The sequence below is a fragment of the Dipodomys ordii genome, unplaced genomic scaffold, assembly GCF_000151885.1.
Source record: "Dipodomys ordii isolate 6190 unplaced genomic scaffold, Dord_2.0 Scaffold28, whole genome shotgun sequence".
Classification (NCBI taxonomy): domain Eukaryota; kingdom Metazoa; phylum Chordata; class Mammalia; order Rodentia; family Heteromyidae; genus Dipodomys; species Dipodomys ordii.
In genome coordinates this window covers 940,406-964,657 of record NW_012267244.1, presented here as the reverse complement: position 1 = coordinate 964,657, position 24,252 = coordinate 940,406, and the positions used below count along the sequence as shown (strand labels likewise).

The window sequence follows — 24,252 nt, the reverse complement described above, 5'->3', positions numbered from 1 at the left end:
GGCTTTTTTCTTTTTGCTTATGTGGTGCTGAGGAATCGAACCCAGGGCCTCAGGCATGCAAGGCAAGCACTCTACCACTGAGCCACTTTCCCAGCCCCCTGTTTCTTGAGTTTTTGTAGTAGTTCCACTGTGGATTTCTTCGGCTTCCTCTTGTGGTTAAAGCTCCGCGCTTCCGGTATCAGCTCTCAGTAGCCCTCTAAACTCCTCATTTCTCTCTGCTACTTCCTAGGCTGGCTGCCCCCAGCCTGCTTCAATCTTCTCAGCCTGCTTTTACTCATGAAAAACAGCAACAAAAGCCCATATGGAAGCAAAAGATTATTTGGGGAAAGTCTTTGTTGCAAAGCCCATTGTTGTAAAAGCAAACAGAAAAGAGAAACCTCCCAGACAAACAAGTTGGAGAAGACCATATACATATATATATTATTTATTTATTTACAGATAGGTGTGCATACTTGTGCTTGAATTGCAATCTTCAAATCACAGCCTTTCATGTGTATAGTTTCAGTTACACCAATCAGAAGCCTTACTTATGTGCCAATCACAAGTCTCACATTGTACTAATCACTAGCAAGGTACTTGCCCTCCCATACTGAGCAAGAATAGCTCAGATTGAGCAGTATAGTCTACAGTTCATCAAACTCAAGATTCATCTTACTTCAGAGTAGAGTCCTCGGAAGCTGTTACAAGTATCCTGGAGCAGTCACCACTAGAGTAGAGCACCCTAAGGAAAAAGTTGTGGCTTCAGCAGTACCCATGATGGCAGAAGTCTTTGCAACTGGAGGAAGATTTCTTCAGGGTGATTGTGAAGTACTGAAAACAGCCAAAAAGGAGTTGCTTACATGGCAGCCAAAGGCAACCCAGCAAAAAAGATAAGCGTCTGTTAGCTGTCATTCAATGGGCCAAATAGCACAGACAATTAAAGGGACATAGAAATGGAAGGACAAGGCTAAACAAATGCAGCAATAATACTAACTGGACTCTAGGTTGAAAATGAATTATATACAACTGGGAGATGGGGATGGGAAGGAAAAACAGAGTGAGGGAGGGAATGGGGACTTATTCCCTTTAATTTTAATTTTTACTATATTTTTCATAAAGACATAGTAACATTATTTAGCAATATTTGCGCCCTCACCATGTGCCCTTAAAGATAGTTGGGTGACTCTGATCTTTTATACACATCAGATTTTGAGGGAAGAGACAGGAATAGAGAAGCTAAATCTTGGTCCAAATCACAAAACCAAGAAGGGATTGTTTAAATATTCTGAACAATGGATTGCTCAGCTATTCTAGCCCTAGTGCCTTCATACTTAACAGTAACTTTTGGAAGCAGGATTATCTTCATCCATTAGTAAAGGCTTCAGACCCATCCAGTCATGGCATCTATCTCAGGTTTTCTTCATATTTACAATCCTTATCACATTTATTTTGGCCATATATTGTAGGATTTTATAAATTTGTATTATTACTATGTTGCTTTTAAAATATTATGCTCCAAAGTCCTTCAAAGGGGGAGTTATGTTTTTTATAGTGCTTAAACCTCTAGCTGTACATACAATACTGGAGGACATATGAAACCTCAAATAACAATTTATAGTGACATAATGCATTTAGCAGCTTTAAAAACTGCCTAATGTGAGCACATTACATTTTCAGAACACATTATTCATGTGTCAGCTCATTACTCAGCAAATATCAATATCCTTAAATATTTGTTCAATAATGCACTGATGAAAGAAATTCTAGAAAACATAAATAGATGGAAAGATACCCTGTGTTCAAGAGCTGGAAGAATTAATTTTGTTAAAATGTTCATACTGACTCACAGAAACGGGGGGGCAAAGAGGGAACCAATGCAACAGTCATACTCACTAGACACTATGTTGGAAATGAACTTTACAACTTGGGAAGAGAGGTAGCAGGGGAGGGAAAACACTAGAAAACAAGGGAGGGTAACACTGCTCAAAAAGAAATGTACTCATTACCTTACTTACTTAACTGTAACCCCTCTGTACATTGCCTTTCCAATAAAATTTTTAAAAATGTTCATACAGGGGCTGGGAAGATGGCTCAGTGGTAGAGCGCTTGCCTTGCATGCATGAGGCCCTGGGTTTGATTCCTCAGCACCACATAAGCAAAAAGAAAAAAGCCAGAAGTGGCGCTGTGGCTCAAGTGGTAGAGCGCTAGCCTTGAGCTGAAGAGCTGAGGGACAGCACTCAGGCCCAGAGTTCAGGCCCCACACCGGACCCAAAAAAAAAAAAATGTTCATACAACCTAAGGCAATCTACATGTCCAGTGCCATCACCTCATCAAAGTAGCAGTGGAATTAGACACACACACACACACACACACACACACACACACCTCTAAAATTTGTGTGGAACCTCACAAAATCCCAAAACAATCTTAAGCAAAAAGAGTCAAGCTGAGGATAACATGCTATCTCACTTAAAACCATACTATAAGAAATAATAACCAAAATAAACCAATATTGGCATAAAACATATATATAGGCCAATAGAATAGAATAGGGAATCATGAAACAGACAAATAATATTTTATAGCTAATTGCCTTTTTTTAACCAAAGGCACAAAAACACACTTTTAGGAAAATGAGAACAAAATACCAAATATTTTTGGGAATAGTGAATATCCACACAGATGACTCAAAACAAACCCCTCTTTCCCATTAGTTGCAAAAATCAACTGAAACTGAAATCCAGACTTAAATGCGCAAACCTAAACTATGAAATAACTACAAGGGAAAATGCGTCAAGAATTGGTCTATGCAAAGATATTTTGAATAAGACCAAAAAAGAAGCATAGACAACAAACAAACAAACAACAACAAACAGGCATCAAACTGAAAAGCTTCTTCATAGCCAGAAATAAAACCAACAGGGTGAAAAGACATTTCAGGAAATGGTAGAAGTATTTGCAAACTATACATTTGAGAAGGAGTTAATATCCAAAATATGTAAAGAATTCTGGAAACATAATAGTAAAAGAAATCAAATAAACATGAAAAATGGACCAAAAATATCTCTAAATAGTCATTTGTTAGAATAGACATAAAAATGGCAATACGTATATGAAAATGTGTTCAGCACCATTAATGTCATTTCAATTTTTATTGAAAAATATATAAACTACAATAAAATACTATCTTAACTTGTTGAGATTGGCGACTGTTAAGAAACACATGAGGAAGAGGCTGTGGAGAGAAGGAAACTTGTACAACATTGTTGGTGGAAGTGTAAATTACTATAATTATGAAGAACAGTATGGAAATCCCCCAAATCTCAACAAATAGAATCACCATATGATCCACCAATGCAAGTACTGAATATATGCCCAAAGAAAATGAAGTCAGAGTAATGGAAGAAACACCTGCAGTTCTACATATATTTCACTATTGTTTAAAATAGATAAGATTTAGAATCAGCGTACATGTCCAACAAAGCATGAGTTGATAAAGAAAATTCAATTATGTATATACATATGTATATGTACATACCGATATAAAATTATATACTATATAATATATGCATGATATATAATTGTGTTATATATTATATATACATATATGTGTGTATATGCATGCATATATTTCATATGTACATATATATGTATATATGTTAGATGTATATATAATTATATATTGTATATCATAATATGTAATGTATTATTATATAATATATAATATGATATATTATAAATACATATATTATATGCCCATATGTAATACATATATGTATGGATATATGATATTCTGTATATATATGTGAATATATTCTATTTTTATTTATAATATACATAATTTTCTTTCTCCACTCACCCTTATATATGTATTATATATGTATTAATATAGGTGTGTACATATAGATTGAGCCTTGATACTTGCAGCAATACGTATAAACCTGGAGGACATTATGTTAAGCAAAATAATCTGAACACAGGAAAACAAATGCAGTATGATTTCACTCATGGAAAATGTAGAAAATTAAATTAATCTTATGAAAGTAATGAATAGAATAGTGACTGGGAAGAGAAGAAAAAAGGAGGTGAAAATAGGTAGATTAATGGCATTAAAATTACAAGTAGATAGGAAAAAAATTCTGATATTCTCATGAACAGTATGACTATAGTCAAAAAGAATAGCCATGGTTTCCCTTATTTGCAATAACTAGTATATGTCTAGGACCAGCAGAAAAGGTCAAAAGCTGTGTACATATGATCATATAAGATGATGCTAAGTGAAATGAACCCCAAGATAGGGACACAGGTGGTTTTTCTTTCTTGCTGTTGTTTTTAATGTATTTATAATATACTAGGTGATTTTTTGTTTCTTTTGGTTCTTTTGTATGTTCTCCCCCAACCTCTACCCACAGTGGCCTGCATCTTGTATATAGCTTGAATATTTCTAAATAGCCAAGACGAGATGCTTTTGGAAAACTTCCACCACAGGAAAATACCCACACACACACACACACATTAATCAGCTTACTGTCACTCTAGTGAAATACCAGTAACTGACTTACCAAGAAAAGAGACTTATTAAGCTATCGATCATGTGGATTCAGAGTCCACACTGTGCAGCAGCATGGGTTCTATTGTGAAGACCACCCATGGCTGCCTCATCTTGTGACATGGCAAGGACAGAATTGGAAAGGGAAGAAGGAACCTTCCATCATGGGCCAAGAAGCAGAAAGAACTGGGTGAGGGCAGCCTTCATCCTCTTAAAACAATCCTCTCTGAAGAACTCAAGCGATCGTATGAGAACTATTACATGTTCCCAGTGACCTACAGGACTCCTCATCTCCCTCTTCCACCTCCCTAAACTACCACCAAGCCTCCAAACACAGTGATGCTCAGACACCCAAACTATATCCAATCCTTAGCAACGTGTAAGGTGATGGATGTGATAATCAACCTGACTGATCATTATACAACATGCTTATGAATTGAGACACCCTTTTAGACCATAAAGTTATATGATTTTGTTAATAAAAGTAACTTTTTAAAATTCAAAATACTGTAATTGAGATAGGACCTACAACATAGCTGAGCAATGGTTGAAACATATTGTCTGCACTTAGAGATAACAGCCTTAAAATGATTGACTGATAGATAGCCCCATCAAATCCAGCTGCTCCTGTTTTGTCAGTCGTTGAAAGTTGCCCAGCTATTTCCAGACTTTATGATTCAAATTGTACTTCCATTCAAGGAAGTGTGTACAGTGCAGAGTGGAATGAAAGCATAACTAGCTTCAGGGAACAATATACTAGTCATCATTTAGGTATACCATATGCATTGGGCTGTAAAATTTACACAATTGTAGGGGTGACTGAGTGTTCCCTCCACAGGAACTGAAGCAGGAGTAAGGCAGAGACACCTATGAACCTAATTTCCAGGGCAGTATAATGTCATTAGTATTCTGTGAAATGTGGTAAAGAATCAAAAGTTGAATTATCCTTCTATAAGATGTTAATTTTCTTTTGAGAAATCCTTATCATTTCCATGTCAATTTTACTACTCAAATCTCACTCTCTTTAATATAATGGCCCACAGTGCTGTTTGCATAAGCACAAACCTCTACCTGCTTTCTCACATTTCTCATGGGTTAGAAAAGAAGCATATACAAGACTGACAAACACATCTACAAGTATTTGGAAAGTATCCTTTCCAGTTCTACTCACTTTTCACAGGAAAAAGGAAATAACATTCATGCTAACCTGCCAAGTGGGCCTCAATTTCTACTATGCTTCCAGTAAATGTTTTGACTCCATTGGTAACACAGATTGAACGCAAAAAGAACCCAATTTGCACCTGTATAAAGAAGTTTTATATTTTTTAAATAGCTGCCTTTGTAACACTAACCTAAGATCAGAAACTACTCCATCCTGACTGTATACAGTGCCGGTATGCTTTCTTAACAGCCATCCTTGGCAGCTTCTTTTCTACAAATGCTTCTAGTGAGGAGATATGGGAAGTGAATGTATGTGTACACTTGCAGTCAGATAAGTGACATTATTATATTTTGAACATTAGCCATGTAGTCTCATGGCTAACTCTATCCATCTGTCTTTTTTTTTAAATGAAGACCTTTAACTTTTCTCATATACAAGAAGGTGCTATGATTAGCCAGAAGAAAATGTTTCGCCATCTATTCAGAGGCCTGAGAAACAAGAGGTAAAGACAGTACCTTTTTGAACACTCTAGGACAATGACATTTTCCAATAGTAAACAACCTAGCTTTATGAGAGAACACAGAACAAAAACATAAGTCAGCTTGACCTTTTTTCTGATGAAATACTCAAAAAGTTTGATTCACAGGAACCTACCTGGAAGAAAGTCAGCAAGCACTGATTTCAACAATTATTATCAAGTTGTTTAGGGAATATACTGCTCAAATTTGAGTTTCTGAAGGGAAAAAAAATCACTTGACATGTCATGGATTTCAGACTTTCATTAACTATCTCTAAACTATATTTTATCATCAATAATATTTTTTAATCTTTAAGTAGTCATACAAAACAGTTTATAAACACAATACATCTTTATCAATGTCACCCCTTTCAATATTTACTATTTCAATATCCTTTACCTACCCCTTCCCTCACTCTCCTTAATTTTGTAGGATGTACATGGGATTTTTTATTGTGTTCTCCCCTTCTTCTCTTCTTCATTTCTTTCCCCTTGACCCCACACCAGCCTTTTCAAGTACCCACTTCCAGGTATTTTACTTTGTTAAGCTTTGACTTTGCCTTTCTAAGGAATTACACTATTTTAGTTTTTCTTTGGATCTACCATATTTCAATTAATATATGTATACTTTTGCACCCCACCTAATATATTTACTTATAAGTAAATGTAAGCTAAATCTAGCTTCCACACATAAGGGAAAAACATGTACCAAGAAAGCAAATGATAACAGATGCTAGTAAAAATGTGGGAAAAAGGCAACCCTAATGTATTGTTGGTGGGAATGTAAACTTCAAGCACTCTGGAAAGCAAAAGATTAAGTGTAGAATTTCCATATTGCCCAGAAATTCAACTCCTGGTCATTTATCCATTAGAACACAAACAAGGTCACACGAAAGCTAACCATGTTCATTGCAGCATTGTTTACCATAGCCAAGCTATGGAATCAGCCCAAAGCTCCTCAATGGATTTCAAATCTTTAGGTAATTTAATATTCAGTGAGCTTAACTATTTGTTCTTTTTTGTTCATTGGAGCAGTTTTGTTCTGATATGTCCTTATTCTTCCTTCATATTTCAAAATAAAATAAACATAGGATTATTTTTTAATTCTTTATAAATGAACTTAAGTCTTATTCTTTGGTCCTTTGGTTTGTTTTACAGGTAGTTATCCATGAAAAGAGTTAGGCAATGCCAATTGCGGCATAAAGTGAGCTTAAAAACAACCAGACATGGTACTGCATCTCCAAAAACAATATTTTCTATGTTTTTCTGGGATTTCTTGATTGATTGTTTTTTAAGATAAGGTCTTGCTGTGCAGCCCAGGCTGGACTCTTACTTGAGATCTTCCTGCCTGAGCCTTCCATGTGCTGTGATTACAGACATGAACCACCATGGCAAGTAAAGGCGATGTCTTCAGAAGAATAATTAGGTGTTCTCTCCTATCTCCTTTTATTGCTTACTCACTAACTTTGTTTTGGGAATGGCCTTTCTATTAGATGTAAAAGCTCACATACTTCAAGTTATAGGACAGGGAGCAGGGAGGGTGGTTATAGAATTAAGACACAGGCATTCCTGGGATGTCAAACCACCAGAAATGAGGTATAGTTGGATTTCTGAGGACCTGGCATTAATATCTGGAAACCAAGGGTATTCTGTCTCTCATAGGATATTGTGGCCTTCAGACCTCTGTCCCTAGTCCTGTTCCCCTTTACTCTTCTTTGTCCCTATCTGCTGTATATTTATGTACTTAACCTAGTGTGGCTATTTGCTATGCCTTTACATCAGCTCAACTAATGACTTGTAAGTCAAATTTTCAAGAGAAAAGCTGAAGTCAGGGGTATGTCATAAACTATGCTGACTATAGGGCCAGTATCAGTCTTAGAGCTGGTCATCTGGGTGTGAGGGTGTGAGACTAGAGACAATTGACAGAGAAATTCCTCTCATTTGAAACTCTGGGCTATGTAGGTAATGGCAAAACTATGCAAGTATTGGTAGACTATGTCCATTGCCTTCACACAACAAAATAGATAAAAAGAATATATTATCTTACTTTGCAGCTGTTAAACCCAAACTGTTAATTCTCATTTATTCTGAGCCTCCATAAATTTATTTTAAAAGAATTAATGTGTCCAAAATGTTTCTCTAAGTCTTTCCTGTCATTTTGAATAACTCAGGACATACATGCATATACACATTCATAAATGTACAAGTGACTATAATTGTATGTAAATAAGAGCCTCATCTTTGAAAAGAAAGTAACTTGGACATGTGAGCAAAGGAATATTTCAACTATACATATTGGCTTAAATTTTATTTCTGGTATCTTCCTAATAAATAGGATCTTTGTTTTTCAGCAAATTCAGCCAGTGATTGGATATTGTACTTTTTACACAGAGTAGAAAACCAGTGCTCAATAAATTAGGATCATAAAATGAACTCTAATACTCTCTAAATAGAGTAGGTGTCTGTACGTATTCACATGTGCAGAAGAAAAAGTCAATGGAAGCACTGAAGAAGTGCTAAGGAGATCTTCTCCAAGGAATGTTGGCACTTGAGCCTGTGGACTTCACTGACTTCCTGAGAAGTACTTACGAAGAAGACCTCTGAAACATTTACTCCTATTTCATTACCTACATCATTTGTCATTACCTAAGTGGCCAGATGTAGCCCAGATATCATCTACCTGGATTCCTCAAGCCTTTCAGCTTTCCACGGTCAACTTGTTCTTGACAATATAATTTAAATGGAGTCAATTCACTGTCATGGACAGTGAGTTCCTTGCTTCCATCCCAATATTTTCAGTGGTTTCTTAGAGGAGGTCATGTCCCTGACAGATGCCTCTGCTTCTGAGATGATCCTTAGTTGGTTTCTTATAGGAAGAAAGAAACTGTGAGACTTCAAAGTCACCTACATAACTTTGTATAAAATTTCTACTAGGTTATGTGAGGGAAAACATCTCTGCAAGTATAAAATGCTAGTGAGGGAAAGTATCATCTTTCCTAAATTAGAAAGTGACCTCAGGCCTCCTGAATGTTCCCAGGGAGGACGAGAGAAGGAAATCTAAAAGTAATAAAACTCTATTTACTTCTTTCCTCTGGCTAAAACTGGAATGGAGTCCTGACAAGATTTTGAAACACTGGAACTGTGGGCAATCATAAAGAAGGGCGGGAGAGGGGAACACCTCAGAAAGTTTAAGAGGAAATAGCAAAGAGAGGCAAGTGATTTAAAAAAACCCAAGAGTGTCCAACACTCGGAGAGAGAAATTTCCTTTGAAGTTGGATGAGCTGTTTATTCCAAGGAGCATTCTTTCCTCACCCTTTTGAAGAAAGAAAATCAGTGTGGCCTTTGTCTCTCTGTATTGGCCAGATGGATTCTTAAAGGAATAGCTGCCAGCAAATTATTCACCTACTTCCACAGCCTGGTGTGCGGACAGTGTTCAGTCTGCTTTTTCTTACATTCAGTGTTTCCACAAATGTGTTCCCAGACTACTCTTAACATGATATTCACAGTTTCCGAATGCCGCACCCCCTATTTATGTGATCTCATCCTCAAATGAATCTATCTCTTACTTGGTTATACTAAAAGCCATTCTGACCGGTGAGACTATTTTTAAAGGGTAGAATGGAGTTTGTTTATCTGAAGTACTTTCTATGGTAAACTTTTTTTTATACACCAGTAGATATCCCAGTCAGAAAATACTGCTGAAAAAGGAGAAGAATGCCTACAAGTTCAAAAGAAGAGTTAGATGAGAAATGAAATTAAGGAGGGATAAGAGCTGTAATCTGGGGGTGTATAGTGATGTAGCTTGTTCTACCTGCTTTCCAGGGGACTGGAAAAGCATTCGTGAGTTCTGGCTGCTATCTGTACTTGGGTGGAGGGTGGGCAGGTAACCTGATAGCCTGGCCTCACTTGGAAATGGTAGTGTTTCAAAAGTGTTGTTGGGTCCCCAGTCCCTAAGCCTAAGGAGATCTTGCTCTGAGGAGACAGTTGGACTCACAGCTGACAAGTGTGGCCAGCAGGGGAGTGGGGGCGTGCACTATTCCAGGGCCTCAGATAAAGAGGGCAAGGGGGGAGGCTGCCCACCTCACAGAGGCCTCCTCTGCGATCTGTACCACATGGTCTGGGTGCATGACAAGCACAGGGCGCCCACCTCAGGGGATATCATGTTATACAGGGCTCTGAAGAAACAGAGGAAAGCAGAGCTTCAGGTGGGTAACTGTCCTGCCCCCTTTTCCGAAAGAATGAGCCATCACGATCAAGTTATGGACAAAAAGGAGAACTGCAAAGGTCTGTAAGAGCACTAACACTTCAGAGATTCTCCTCCCCTCCTGAGAAGGGTCGAGCTTGGTTACTTCTGACCTCCTGAATGGCCTCTGTGCCTGCTTTATCCTTTAATAAAAGTGACTCGTCACCATTGTTTGGATGAGAGCTTCCAGGGATTATTCGCTAAGGAGCAAGTTTTAGGAAGATGGGTGAGCACCTTGCTATTGGTTGTCATGGGAGAGTATGCATGTTGGACAGTCATTTTGCAGCTATAGTGCTCTATGCAAAACCTGTATACTCTCAGAACAACTTCTATAATAGATTCTACCATTATACCCAAACTGAATGGTGATGGTGTTTTTCAAGACAAAAAAGAAAATATAAGACAGTGAAACTTGTTTGCCTCTTTAGTCCATGTTTAGATTCATCTAAGCACTTTTATGCTGATCTAAGTCAGCGAATCCATCATGCAAATGAAAAATAATAATAAGTCGTCATTTAAAGCCAATGTACAAAATAATGAGCAGCTGGCATGTTTACAGCTTTCACTAAAGGATCATTTTGAATAGTGAGGCCATTAATGTCTGCCTCTTTTATTTAATCACAGGTTTTTGACTAGAAAAAATAGGTCTTAACTGCATTACAGATGAGCAGACGGGGAAGGATTTAGTCTTTGTGTCAGCCAAATTCAATTCTAAAACCAGGAAATTCATCATTCTGACATCTCTTTGAAGATGCAGAGGACCTTTTGAAATATCTTTTAAAATGTGTCTTGTTTACACAAAGAATACATTTAGTAGGTGATATTAATTAGAGTGATAACTGATTAAGGCTTTTAATAATGTATCTGTAGTTAAATAGATAGTTGAAACACTATTTTCCCAATTTTCAAGAATAAATATTTTCCCAATGATTTTGAGGCTTTTTTTTCTAAACAGATTATATTGAGGACTTTTTGTTCTTGAGTTTTCTTCAAATCTACATGGTAATGTTGTAATATTGCTTTATAGATATTATGTATCAAAAATAATGGAAAGAACTTTGTAAAGTAGAAAATGGGCATTCCTTGCTATCAAGATTTTTTTTCCTCAGTGCATAATGGCAAGTTTCTAATATCTTAGAGGAACACTGCATAAAGTAATTATAATAAAGCAAATGAAATATATTGTGCTATCAAGATTTTAAAAATTATCCTAAGTAGTTATACAAAGGGTTCAAATTCAACATGTCAATTTATGAGTGCACTACATCTTAATCATTGACTGTCATTCCACCATTCTCTGCCACATATCTCTTCCAACTCCATCATTCCCTCAAGTTATCTGGTTCCAGGTTTACTTATGTACATTGACATGTATCTACCCATCCTTTCTTTCTCCATTTGTGTGCTTCTTGGCCCTAAAGCTCCTCCTCCTCAGTCAAAGCTTATTAAACATGTTTTTTTTTTCAATTAAAAGTAAAGTTTTAAGCAGAGGCAGGAGGATGAAGGATCACCAGTTTAAGGTCACCCTAGCTAGCTACCTGGCCAGACCCTATCTTAAAAGAAAATGAAATAAAGAATGGTCAGACATTATGGTATATATTTGTAGTCCCAGCACTTGGAAGACTGAGGAAGATTTCAAGTTAGGGCCAGTCAGAGCTATTCAACCAGATGCACTCTCAAAAGAAAGACAAAGAAGCAAACAACATAGTCGTAACTTTTAGGAAGTGTGATGAATGTGGTAAACATTATAAGACTATGCCTACAAAGTACAGTTTTAGAAAATGACAACCTATTATTGTCTTCTATTTTGAGATTTTTATATGTTTAAGATGCTATCTAAAGAACCTGATGACATTATGTCCCATGAGTGAAAATTTTCAATTATATCTTTAAGACCATTTTTCTCTTGGTTTTAGAGTGATAGAAATGCAAGCGTACACGTGGACATATATACATACATACATACTATGTATACATAATAATGTGACTCTGTTAATCCTTGCAAACTCCAGGGATGACAAAAAAAACAATTGTGCAATGGAACTTCTAAATGGAAAAGTGTCTTCATTTCCAAGAGAATGAAAGGCTCTTGTGGAAATGTGTAGTCGAGACATGACAAACTGTCATCTACTCAAAAGCCAAGGCTGTGGAGATGACTGTGAGCCCTGAGAAGCCTCCATTTCACATTTAGAGGACATGTTCTCTCATGTGCTTTTCAGGGGAGGTTTAGACCAAGAAACAAGGGCTAGCAAAACACAGAGAAGAAATGCTTTCTAATCAGCTTCCTAGCGGTTATGTGATCCTTCATCCTTTATTTCCTGCATTTATCCCACCTCAGGAAAATCTGGGAGTTGGATGGGATAGAGAGAGAGAAGGAGGAAGGGAATAAAAGGAGGAGAGAAGGGAAGATAGAAAATGCAAGGGAAGAACAGGGAGTAGGGAGAACAGTCCAGAGAGGGAAAATGACTGGTCTCCTAGGCAGGAGCAACCACAGCCCTTGCCCTTTGACCTGAGGAGCCAGCAAGGTCAGGAGATGTTCATTCGGGCCTGATCAGCACACTAATAGCACAGTAACTATTGTCAGCCCAGGACCATTTCCTCCATGATTAATATTTGTCTTGATTTGAATTTTGAGAGAGGGAGAAAATAGAAAGAGACCTTGAGCTCTGCCTTGAATAATCCACCAACTGATTTGAAACATAAGCCAAACATAACTAACCCTTCCAAAGAACATTAGACCTACGTGTGTGTGTGTGTGTGTGTGTGTGTGTGTGTGTGTGTGTGTGTTGTGCTTCTAGGAATTCAGTGATCTTCACAGCTAACCTCTGTTGTAAATAATATTATAACCCCCTATTTAAGACAAATTGAAAAAGGTTTCTAGATAATCGTTGGAGGTGTGGTGCAGGAGTTTAGTGCCACTGAACTATTAAGTCCAGATAGATATATTAGCTTTGGTTCTACAAGCTGTTTTAAATGACCCAAATCTCTGAAACACACAGTGAGCAAGTCTTAAATATTTTGATCATCACCTTTTCTTGAAGTTTTCTGAACTTCCTAAGAGATGAATATTCTGGAGATCTTAATTTGTGAAGCAGTGGGTAGATTTTAATAATGAAGCTTGGTCTCTCCCAGAGCTTCCATTTGGGGGCAAACCAAGAATTTGCTTTTGCAAATGTCTGGAAAATGGCTATCAGCAAGTGATGAGATGAGATGGACTAAGTGGAGAAACATTGGGATTGGAGTTGTCTGAGTTGTCATCTCTCCTTTGCTCTTTTCCAGGTGCTTTATCCCAAACACCTATGCAGCTCTGTTCACCGCAGCTCTGGTCCCTTTAATGTGCCTGGTGGTGGTGTTTGTGGTATTCATCCATGCCTACCAACTGAAGCCCCAGTGGAAAGCATACGATGACATCTTCAGAGGAAGAACCAACGCTGCAGGTTTGAAAGCAACTATTTTTGCACTTTGGAGATGGGAACTTTCTGAGGGGAAAATGTCACCGAATAATTTTGTATTAAAAAATCGAAACAGTGAAGTTGATTTCAGCTTTCAGGTCTGCAGTCCTAAACTAAGACAAAGCTCTCTAGTATCTTCTACTTTTTGGTACTTCAGGCAGAATCTGTAGGTTTTATGCCAGGATTTTTTTGTTTGTTTTTTGTTTTTTTCCCCCCAAAAGATGTTAATGTCCAAGTGAGTCACAGGCTTTTTGGGAGCTGCTTTCCAAGCATTCTCAACTTAGGCAGTCACAGCCCACATTCAACCTGTGAAGTCCATTTATTTCCCAACTTAAGGGCTCAATAGATATTGTCACTTACAAGCTGGAAGTCTAATAAGAAAAGTTTTCTAGTTTCTGAGCTGGATCAAAGAAGATGTAGAAACAATTTGCTTCACAGTGTTCATGAACACTATATTTTGCATGTGGCACTCCATTGCGCTGACAGATGTTTAATAACGTGTAAGCAGACAGCTTCGTAAGTGGCTACACATGTCTGCTTGCTTAAGAGTGCAAGTCTTTCCAGCTCAAATTGGCTTTCCCTGTAGTTCATTTTTTCCCTTTGAATCATACTTAGCACGAGTTTTTATGATTTAATTCTTTTGTTGTTGTTGTTAGATTCAAGTCTCCTAGGATTTTTTTTTCTTTTTTTTTATGTCAGTACTAGCATTCAAACTCAGGGGTCTCTCACTCATCCTGATTCCTTGGCTGGAACTCTATCACTTGAGCCATGACTTTAGACTTGCTTTTTGCTTTTGGTGGAAATGGAGTCTCAAGACTTCTTGTCCTGCCTGGTTTTAAGCTGTGATCCTCTGAATCTCAGTATCCTGACTATCTAGGATTACATGTGTTAGCCATCTGTACCTGGCAAGAACAATCCACACACCTACAAACAGAAACTTTCACTAAAGTATGTGAATAACTGAGCTATTGGGGAGAGTCTTATGGATTTGGGATGAATGAATTGGGGTGAATAACCTTTTAGGCTAGTGATCTGTAGATCACTAGAGCTCTAAAGCCAAATTGATGACATTCTTGGAGGAAGTACTCATATTAAAGTGTTTTCTAGAGTTTAAGCAAGATATCATTTATGAAATCACTAGAATAGTGTCCAGTACATTATGAAGGGCTCAATAGGTACTGTAACTTAGAAGTTGTCATGCTAATATACAAAAAGTCTTTCAAGTTAGGTGCCAGTGACTCACACCTATAATCCTAGCTACTTGAGAATCTAAGAATGGGAGGACCATGTTTGGTGTTTCTTAATGTTTTCATGTGTGTGAGTATGTGTCTAAAATACATAGTCTTGTTACAAAGCAAGATTGTTGTCCTTTTCTTTCCTTCAATGCTAAGATGTGTTTTGTTTTACTATAATGTGAAAGCGCCAGTGTTTGTATGTTACCATTAGTGATGGCATAAAGGCCTAAGCTAGTGAGTTAATCTTTTGAATGTCTACATCAGCACATGCATCTTGTGGATATGATCTTGTGGGTATGATACAACAGATAAAACAATCCTGTGATGATTTGCAACACATAACACTAAACATTGGCCATAATGCTAGGAGGTTTAGTACAGTTGAATTTCAATGAAGAAGTTCTTGTAATGAAATATTAATGAATATATCACTTTATTGTACCTTTTCAAATAAAAGTATTTATGGTGTTTCCACTTTATTCCTATGACAATACAGTTCAGTAATTATCATCTCATGCTTGGATTCTTGCAACATCTCTCCGATTGGTCTCTCTTATTCTGTTCTTTTTTCTATTTAGTTATCTCAAATTCCCTATTTCAAAAACAGGAAGTGAATATCTTCACTCTCCAGCTTTGTGGCCATTCAAATATCACTGCTAAAATGAAAAATCTAGTCTCCACTTAGTATGGTGAGACATAGGAATCCCAAATACTGGAGAAGCAGAGATTGGGACAATCAAAGTTCAAGGCTAGCCCAGACAAAATGTTTGTGAGTTTGAATCTCAAAACACAAGCTGGAACTTGATATAATTTCTCACACATATAATCCTAACAACTAGTAAGGCTGAGATCACAATCAAAAAGTTCATGAGACCCTTTGTCAATCAATAAAAAAGCTAGCCTCAGTGACAAGATATGTCATCACAGCAACACAGGAAGCACAAATAAGAGAATCAGAGTCCATTCAAGTCAAGGAAAAAGGGGGGACATGGGAAGGGATGGGAAGGGGAAACAAAGAGGAGGCCATAATGCTTGATAAGGAATGTACTTGTTATCTTGCCCATGTAATTGTAACTCCTCTGCACAGTATTCTCACAAAAAAAAAAAGCAAGACCCTTTCTGAAAAGTAATGAAATAAAAAAACAAGGAACATGGTTCAAGAAGTAGAGCATCTGCCTAATAAGTGCAAGGTCCTGAGTTCAAATATCAGAACCAAAAAGAAAAAAAAAAGAAATTAAACCTGTAATCCAGTCAAATTGGCAGATATAAATAGGAGGAGTTCTGGTGTGAGGCCAACACCTGGCCAACACTTTTAGACTCTATTTACAACTAGCTAAAGCAAAGAAGGGCTAGGAATGTGGCCCACTTTGTAGAACATTTGCCTAGCAAGTTCAATGCCTAATACCATCAAAAAGAAAGATGAATCTGGTTCCCTTAGTTTACATGAGTCCTCACAGCCCACCCCGGGTTCTCTCTTCCACCCCCAGTTAGTTACTTTTATCCTGCATTCTGGCCATGTTAACCTATCTTCTCTTTCCTAAAATTACTTGACACTTCCATCTTTGCTCATGTTAGGAACCTTATAACTGACACATCATTACTTATTACCTTATATACTCATTGTGATGTGGGAATATGGGTATGAGTGGAGAGAGGCTTATGGGTCTACCACCCTCTATAAACTTCACTAGTTCCCTAAAGCCATCCAAAAGTGATTCAAAGTAAAAATGGTGAATTTGATGAACAATTTATTACCCTAGGCCTCATTTCATTGCTTCATAGAAATTCTGGCACTCTCACAATATCCTACCCTATCCCTGAAGCCTTTAAAATTGCCTCGCCACAGAATCACCACACCAAAAAATACTCATCTGTGCTTTTCAAATGCTTGTTTCCATATAGCACTTGAGTGGTACCTTGTTTAGTGGCGTGTGGGTAATATTTTTTACTTAACTATTAATTCCTGAGGGTTAGGAACATTGAGTATGCAACTCTGTCCCCAGTCTCTTGCAGAGTGCTCAGTGAATAATAACATAATTTGTTGAATACATGAATGGATTAATAATCATCAGTGCACCATAAAATTCTATAATTACAGGAGCAGATTCTTTAGCAAAGAAACATTGAGAAGAGGAACAGTTTTGCCATCAAATGTAGCGATTAAATTATTTGTCTTGTTGATCTGTTTGTGTTTTTTTATAATTAGGACTGTTTTTTCTATTTTCTCTGAACCTTATGATTCTCAAATCATGTGTTCAGCTTGACTGCAACTTGATCTTTTTCTATTTTATTTGTAACTCATGTTCTCTTGAATATTCTTCACCTACTTCAAATCAAAACTTTTTAAGGTAAAGATTTCTACCTACACTGAACATTGTTTGAATTTTTCTATTAAAATTTGATTACATAAATTTGGAAAATATTCAGACAAAATGACACTGTATATTCATGTTTTGCTACTAACCTTCTCTATATAAATATTAATTAAAGATAACATTCAACAAAAGAATAGTAAAAAGAAAACAAAATCTCTGTGGATGGAACTATGGGAGAAATACAAAATTGTGACATGGGTATAAGCCATAGTTCCAGTGTTTCCTGGGCCAGAAACATGAAGAAGTGGGAATGTCTCAAGGGCTGTGGAGGCAAAATGGGAACTGAAAGATCCCAAAACTGATAGCCTATTCCTACCTAGGTTCAGTCTTCTATAATTTCTATAGAGTTAATCACACTTCCTTTATAGATTGGATATATTTAGCCATAGTCTCCTTCACAACATTCATTTGTTGATCCTGATGAATGCAAGTGTCAGCCTCTTACATCCCATATTTTGCGTGAATGTGTGTGTGTGTGTGTGTGTGTGTGTGTGTACTGGCCAGGGGCTTGAACTCAGGACCTGGACACCATCTCTGAGCTTTTTTGCTCAAGGCTAGCTCTCTACTACTTAAGCTACATCTCCACTTTGGCTTTTTAGTGGTTAATTGGAGATAAGAGTCACAGGCTGCTTTTGAACTATGATCATCAGATCTCAGCCCCCTGAGTAGGTAGACACCTGGCTCTAAAATCTCTTAATCTGAAGCAGTGTTCTATAAAGTCAATCAAAACCAGATGAAAGGCTTTAAAGAACAAAAACAAAACTTGTAGAATGAAATATATTCAGTTCCATAGATGGATCACTTCCTCCCCTGAGCTTGACTATAGATAGCAAGAAAGGGTAGTTTTAGAGCCCCGTGGCTTTCTGGATTTATAAGAATGGAGCTTTTGAGCATCAGTGATTCCTATGAAGAGTCATTAGCCTCCTCCTCCACTAGGGAGCTGATGTGCCACCACAATGAGTCATGATGAAGGTGTACTAAAGTGAACTGAACTAAATTTCAGTATCTCAAAGAGCCTTGTATACAAAGCCTATAATTTTCAGGTTTGGATTTGATCTTGGGCAATGATAAGCTTGTCTCTCTTTTTAGACTGGCTGACTCATTGGGCAGTTCTTATGTGAAGAATGATTCACAAACCAGGGAAAGAAAATTAATTTAAATAAAAAGAGGAAGTGGGTGATTACAAATCTCTTTGATACAAAAAAAGCACAAATAGGTTTAAGTATTCTGCAGATACAAATTAAAAGTGATGAAACTGTCTGTGTAAAAAGTGGGTTCAAGGTGTGTCAGATGTCTGGCTACTGTGGTGGCTGCTTCTCTTTCCTGGGAGCATTGTTTGGGGATGAATGCTTCTATGTCTGTGAGAGTCCATTTCTTCATCTGGAAAGTAAACAATAGCAAGATACACCAAGATTGCAATTCTGTTCTGAAAACATTGAAAAATCTTATAGTAAACTACAGTGTTTCATCCCTTCCATTCTGGGAGAACTTGTAATCCTAGCTACTCACTGAGGCTGAGATCTGAGGATCACAGTCCAAAGCCAGCCCGGGCAAGAAAGACCATGAGACTCCTATCTCCAGTAAACCACCAGAAAACTGAAAGTGGTGATGTAGCTCAAGTGGAGAGCACTTGCCTTGAGCTGAAGAGCACAGGGATAGTGCCCAGGCCCAGAGTTCAAGCCCCAGGACCGACAAAAAAAAGTGGGACTGGGAAGGTGGCTCAGGGGTAGACGGCTTGCCTTGCATGCCTGAGGCCCTGGGTTCCATTCCTCAGCACCAAATAAGCAAAAAAGAAAAAAGCTGCAAGTGGTGCTGTGGCTCAAGTGATAGAGCGCTAGCCTTGAGCTGAAGAGCTGAGGGACAGCGCCCAGGCCCAGAGTTCAAGACCCACGACCAACCAAAAAAAGAAGAAGAAGAAGAAGAAAGAGGAGGAAGAAGAGAAGGAGAAAGAAGAGGAAGAGGAGGAGGAGGAAAAAGTGGAGCCTGACTCTTCTACCTTTAAATATGGATTGGCTCTTACTCTGACTTTGGTCTTGCTCTGACCAAAACAACTTCGTGGAAGTGATGCTGTAATGAGAGGTCCACTCTTTCTGAAGACTCAGAGTCAACTTCTTTTCTATTACCAAGTATTAACATCATACCCTGAGACATCCACTCTGCTCAAACCTCATACTTAATAGTCATGAGGAGAGTCATGCTTTACCAGTATACAGTTGTTTCAGATATGCTAGCTCTTCTAGACATGTGAATGAAAAGACTTCTTGTAGTTTTACCCCAGTAGACACCATGCTGGGCAGAAGAACACTGCCTAGACCAATTTCAGGATTGTGCCAAATAATAATTTAAGACATTTGTGCTCATTTCTTGCATACAATCTACAAGAGAAACACACTCGATCCAGAATTACCTTTTATAAATATCAAGATTGTATGTGATTGTCATTTGAAGTGTTAAAGCTTTCAGAAACAGTTGTGGTGTACAAGTAAAAGAAGAAAAATATGATATGATTTTCCCTGGAGCAACATTAAGACTTCTGCTAAAGCAAAGATGGTCTTACCTGTTTGTAGTAGATGCTTGAGTCATATCTATACTAACCAGGGTAACAGGTGTCCCATGTTCTTAGCAGTGAGCTGCTTGTTTGCAATCAGTCTCATTCTATTTTCATCGCTTAAAACATTTTTCTAAAAAAATAGTGTTGGAAGAATAAAAACTTCAAACTGTATTATAAAGCCATAGTAATGGAAACTGCTTGTTACTGAACAAAAACAAGCCTGGGGATCAATGGACCAGGATAGAAGATGCAGAATACAGACTTTTATCCATCTCACATTCATTAAGGGAACAAAAAATGCTGGAAGGACAGCCATTTGAACAAAGAGTGCTGGCAAAACTGGAACTAGACCCTTATATATCACTTTACACCAGCATCAATTCAATAAGTATCAAAGACCTCAATGTAAGACCAGAAACAGTGAAAGCATTTCAAGAAGGAGTAGGAGAAACATTAGCACTTCTGGACATAGGTAGCTACTTCCTAAGTAAAGATCCAGAAACACAACAAATCAAAGAAAGACTTGATAAATGGGACTGCACCAAAATTTATATCTTCTGCACAGCCAAGGACATAACCAATAAACTAGCATACACACACACACACACACACACACACACACAATGAGAGAAGATTTTTGCCAGCTATACATAAGAATTCAAGAAATTAAGGGCTGGGAAGGTGGCTCAGTGGTAGAGTGCTTGCCTCACATGGATGAGTCCCTGGGTTTGATTCCTCAGTACCATATAAACAGAAAAAGCTGGAAGTGATGCTGTGATGCTGTGGCTCAAGTGGTAGAGCACTAGCCTTGAGCTGAAGAGCTGAAGGACAGTGCCCAGGCCCAGAGTTCAGGCCCCACAACTGACAAAAAAAAAAGAATTAAAAAAATTAAACTACAAAAGAATCAACAGCCCAATTAATAAATTGGTAAATGACTTAAAGAGAGATTTCTCAGAAGAAGTAAAAATTGGCCAATAGACACATGAAGAAATGCTTCATATCTCTGGCCATAAAGGAATTCTACCTCATCACAGCAAAATGGCCATTATCAAGAAAACAAATAGTAACAGTTGCTAGTGAGGATTCAGCCAAAAGGGAACTCTAATACACCGTTGATAGGAATGTAAACTGGTTCAATCACTCTGGAAAGCAGTATGGAGGTTCCTCAAAAAACTAAACATAGAACTATCCTATAACCCAGCAATTCCACTACTGAGAATTTCTCCAAAAGATCACAAACCAGGTTACAGTAAAGCCATGAGCAGAACTGTGTTCATTGCAGCACTATTTGCCATAGCTAAGATATGAAATCAGTCCAGGTGCCCCTCAATGGATAAATAGATTTTAAAAATGTGGTATGCTCAACAAGAAATGTACTTATTGCCTTACTCATGTAACTGTAACCCCTCTGTACAGCGTCTTTACAATAAAATAATTAAAAAAAGAAAAGGTGATCTGGGCACCAGTGGCTCACGCCTGTAATCCTAGCTACTTAGGAGGCTGAGATCTGAGGATCACAGTTCAAAGCCAGCCCAGGTGGAAAAGTCCATGAGACTCTTATCTCCAATAAACCACAAGAAAGCCAGAAGTGGCATTGTAGCTCAGGTGGTAGAGCACTAGCCTTGAGCTGAAGAGCAGAGAAACAGCTCCCAGGCCCAAAGTTCAAGCCCCAAGACCAACAAAAAGAAAGAAAGAGAAAGTAAGGAAAATATAGTATGCATACACAATGGAATTTTACTTATCCATTAGAAAGAATGATATTTCATAAAGAAATAGAGAGACTTGGAAAATGTTATATTAAGTGAAGCAAGTCAGACCCAAAGAGACAAGTTGTATGGTTTCCCTCATGTGTGGTAAGTAAACATATTGGGTGGTGGTTAAAAATGTATTGACTCTGAAATATGGTAGATTCAAAGGAGAACTCAAATAATATAATTCCTTAGCAAGGTAAAGTCAAGCAGGTGCCAGTGGCTCATGCCGCTAATCCTAGCTACTCAGGAGCCTGAGATCTGAAGATGGAGGTTTGAAGTGAGCTCAGGCAGGAAATTCTATGTGACTCTTATCTCCAGTCAATCACCAAAAATATTCTAGAACCAGCACCAAAAAAAAAAAGAAAAGAAAAGAAAAAGAAAAAGGGAAAAGAAAAAGAAAGGCAAAATCAAAACCCAACAAAATCAATACCAGTAAAGGGGTACTTGCAAGGGGAAGGAGATGGAGCAAGGGGAGAGGGGTAGATGAATGAAGAGGACAAGTCCAAAATTCAGTGTACAGCCTACAAAATGAAGAAGAGGCTTGGGGTAGGTCAAGGGGGTGGATGAGAATGTTAAAAGGGATAACACTGGTCAGGATGCATTGTATTCATAAACTGGTTTGTTAAATGGTGACTTCTTTGTCCAACTACTTAAAGATAATAATATAAAATAAAAATGTTTAAATAAAACAATTATGAAAGAAAAATAAGTTAATTAAAAATACATTTTAAAAAACATTAAAAAAAAAGCTGGGTGCTGGTGCTTGTAATTCTAGCTACTCAGGAGGCTGAGATCTGAGGATCGAAGTTCAAAGACAGCCCGGGCAGGAAAGACCGTGAGACTCCTATCTCCAATAAACCACCAGAAAACCAGAAGTGGCGCTGTAGCTTAAGTGGTAGAGTGCTTGCCTTGAGCTGAAGAGCTGAGGGACAGCGCCGAGGCCCAGAGTTCAAGCCCCATGACGGACAAAAAAAAAAACAAAGAGCAACAAATCCAATGCTAACAGATCTAGGGAAATATCAACTATTTCAAGAAACAGTAGAGACCTTAGTCTTCCCAAGATTTTAATCAGGAGTCTTTGGGCCTGAAAGATTAGAGGAAGTCCACATTTTCATCAGTGTTCTTTAAATACATTTTTTATTGTAAAAATAGTGTACAGAGGGGTTACAGTTACATGAGTAAGCTAATGAGTACATTTCCTGTCTAGCATTGTTACCTCCTCCTTTGTTTTCCCCCTACCATCCTTCTTCCCCACGGTGTAACCCCTCTTTTCACTGTATTTTATTCTGGTGCCCTGTGTCTTGTATATACACTTTTCTAATTTGAGGAGGGGAAGGGAAAAAACAAAATGCTTAAATAGGAATACGGATTGACCCATTGTAACGATATGTACAAGACACTAAGTTGACAATGAACTTTAAAACTTTAGTGGGGGGAGCTGGGAAGGTGGCTTAGTGGTAGAGCGCTTGCCTTGCATGCATGAGAGCCTGGGTTCGATTCCTCAGCACCACATAAGCAAAAAAGAAAAAAAACTGGAAGTGGTACTGTGGCTCAAGTGGTAGAGGACTAGCCTGAGCGGAAGAGCTGAGGGACAGCGCCAAGGCCCAGAGTTCAGGCCTCACGAGTGGACCCCCCCAAAAAACAAACAAAAAACCTTCAGTAGGGGTAGGGAGTGGGGGATGGGGAGTGGGGGGACAGTGCCCAGGACCTTAGGTCAAGCCCTAGGACTGACAACAACTATAAAAACTTATTCTTCCTCAAATATTTCATTTTTATAGAAAAAACATGTTATTAATTTCTAGAATTAATTGCTAGAAATTTAATATTAAAGAAGAGATCTAGAAATAAAGAAAAATAAAGTCACTAGTACTAGAAAAGTGGAAAATAAGGACAAGTACTCTGGAAATTGATTCATCTTTTTTCAAAACATATACAGACTATGATCCTAATCCCATGAATCCAAACTCACACATTATAAAACTAAGAAAGTTGAACAGATGAAGATGATATTTTAACCATCTGTTGTTTTTTATTAGAAGAAATGTAGGCTATATCCAAGGTAAAATTTTAACTTGCCAAAGCCAAAAACAGTAACAAACTTCTAGCCACACAACCACATTCTCTCTGTTCCTTCTGACAAGTACAGTACCACTTTCCTTGAAATCAGCTTTTTCTAACTAATAAGTTATCAAAAATGTTTTTCTTCCTTCTGGGACACTGTGCCCCTGTTCAATAAGTTTTCCTGTTTTCAAATCTGAGCTTTTGCATACAGCACTATTAGCATGATCCCCATTTTCCCTGCTGTCTGCCTCCCTCCGTCCCCACGTTGCTCTCCACCTTGCTTTCTGAACACACCTGCTCACTGTTGTCCTCTCCTAAGGGTTTATTCCATCTCATTCCTTATCTTCGTTGTGACCCTCTTGTCTCTCAACCTTTAA

The 24,252-nt window shown here is 37.8% G+C and overlaps 1 protein-coding gene across 1 annotated transcript in view; it reads left to right on the top strand.

The window, feature by feature from the left end:
* The window catches only part of Adgrv1 (adhesion G protein-coupled receptor V1), a 447,493-nt gene that overhangs the window by 350,313 nt on the left and 72,928 nt on the right, over positions 1–24,252 (top strand). Inside the window, exon 85 of the mRNA XM_013015810.1 lies at positions 13,730–13,887. Coding sequence (XP_012871264.1) covers positions 13,730–13,887 — 158 coding nt within the window. The remainder of the gene's footprint in view (positions 1–13,729; positions 13,888–24,252) is intronic.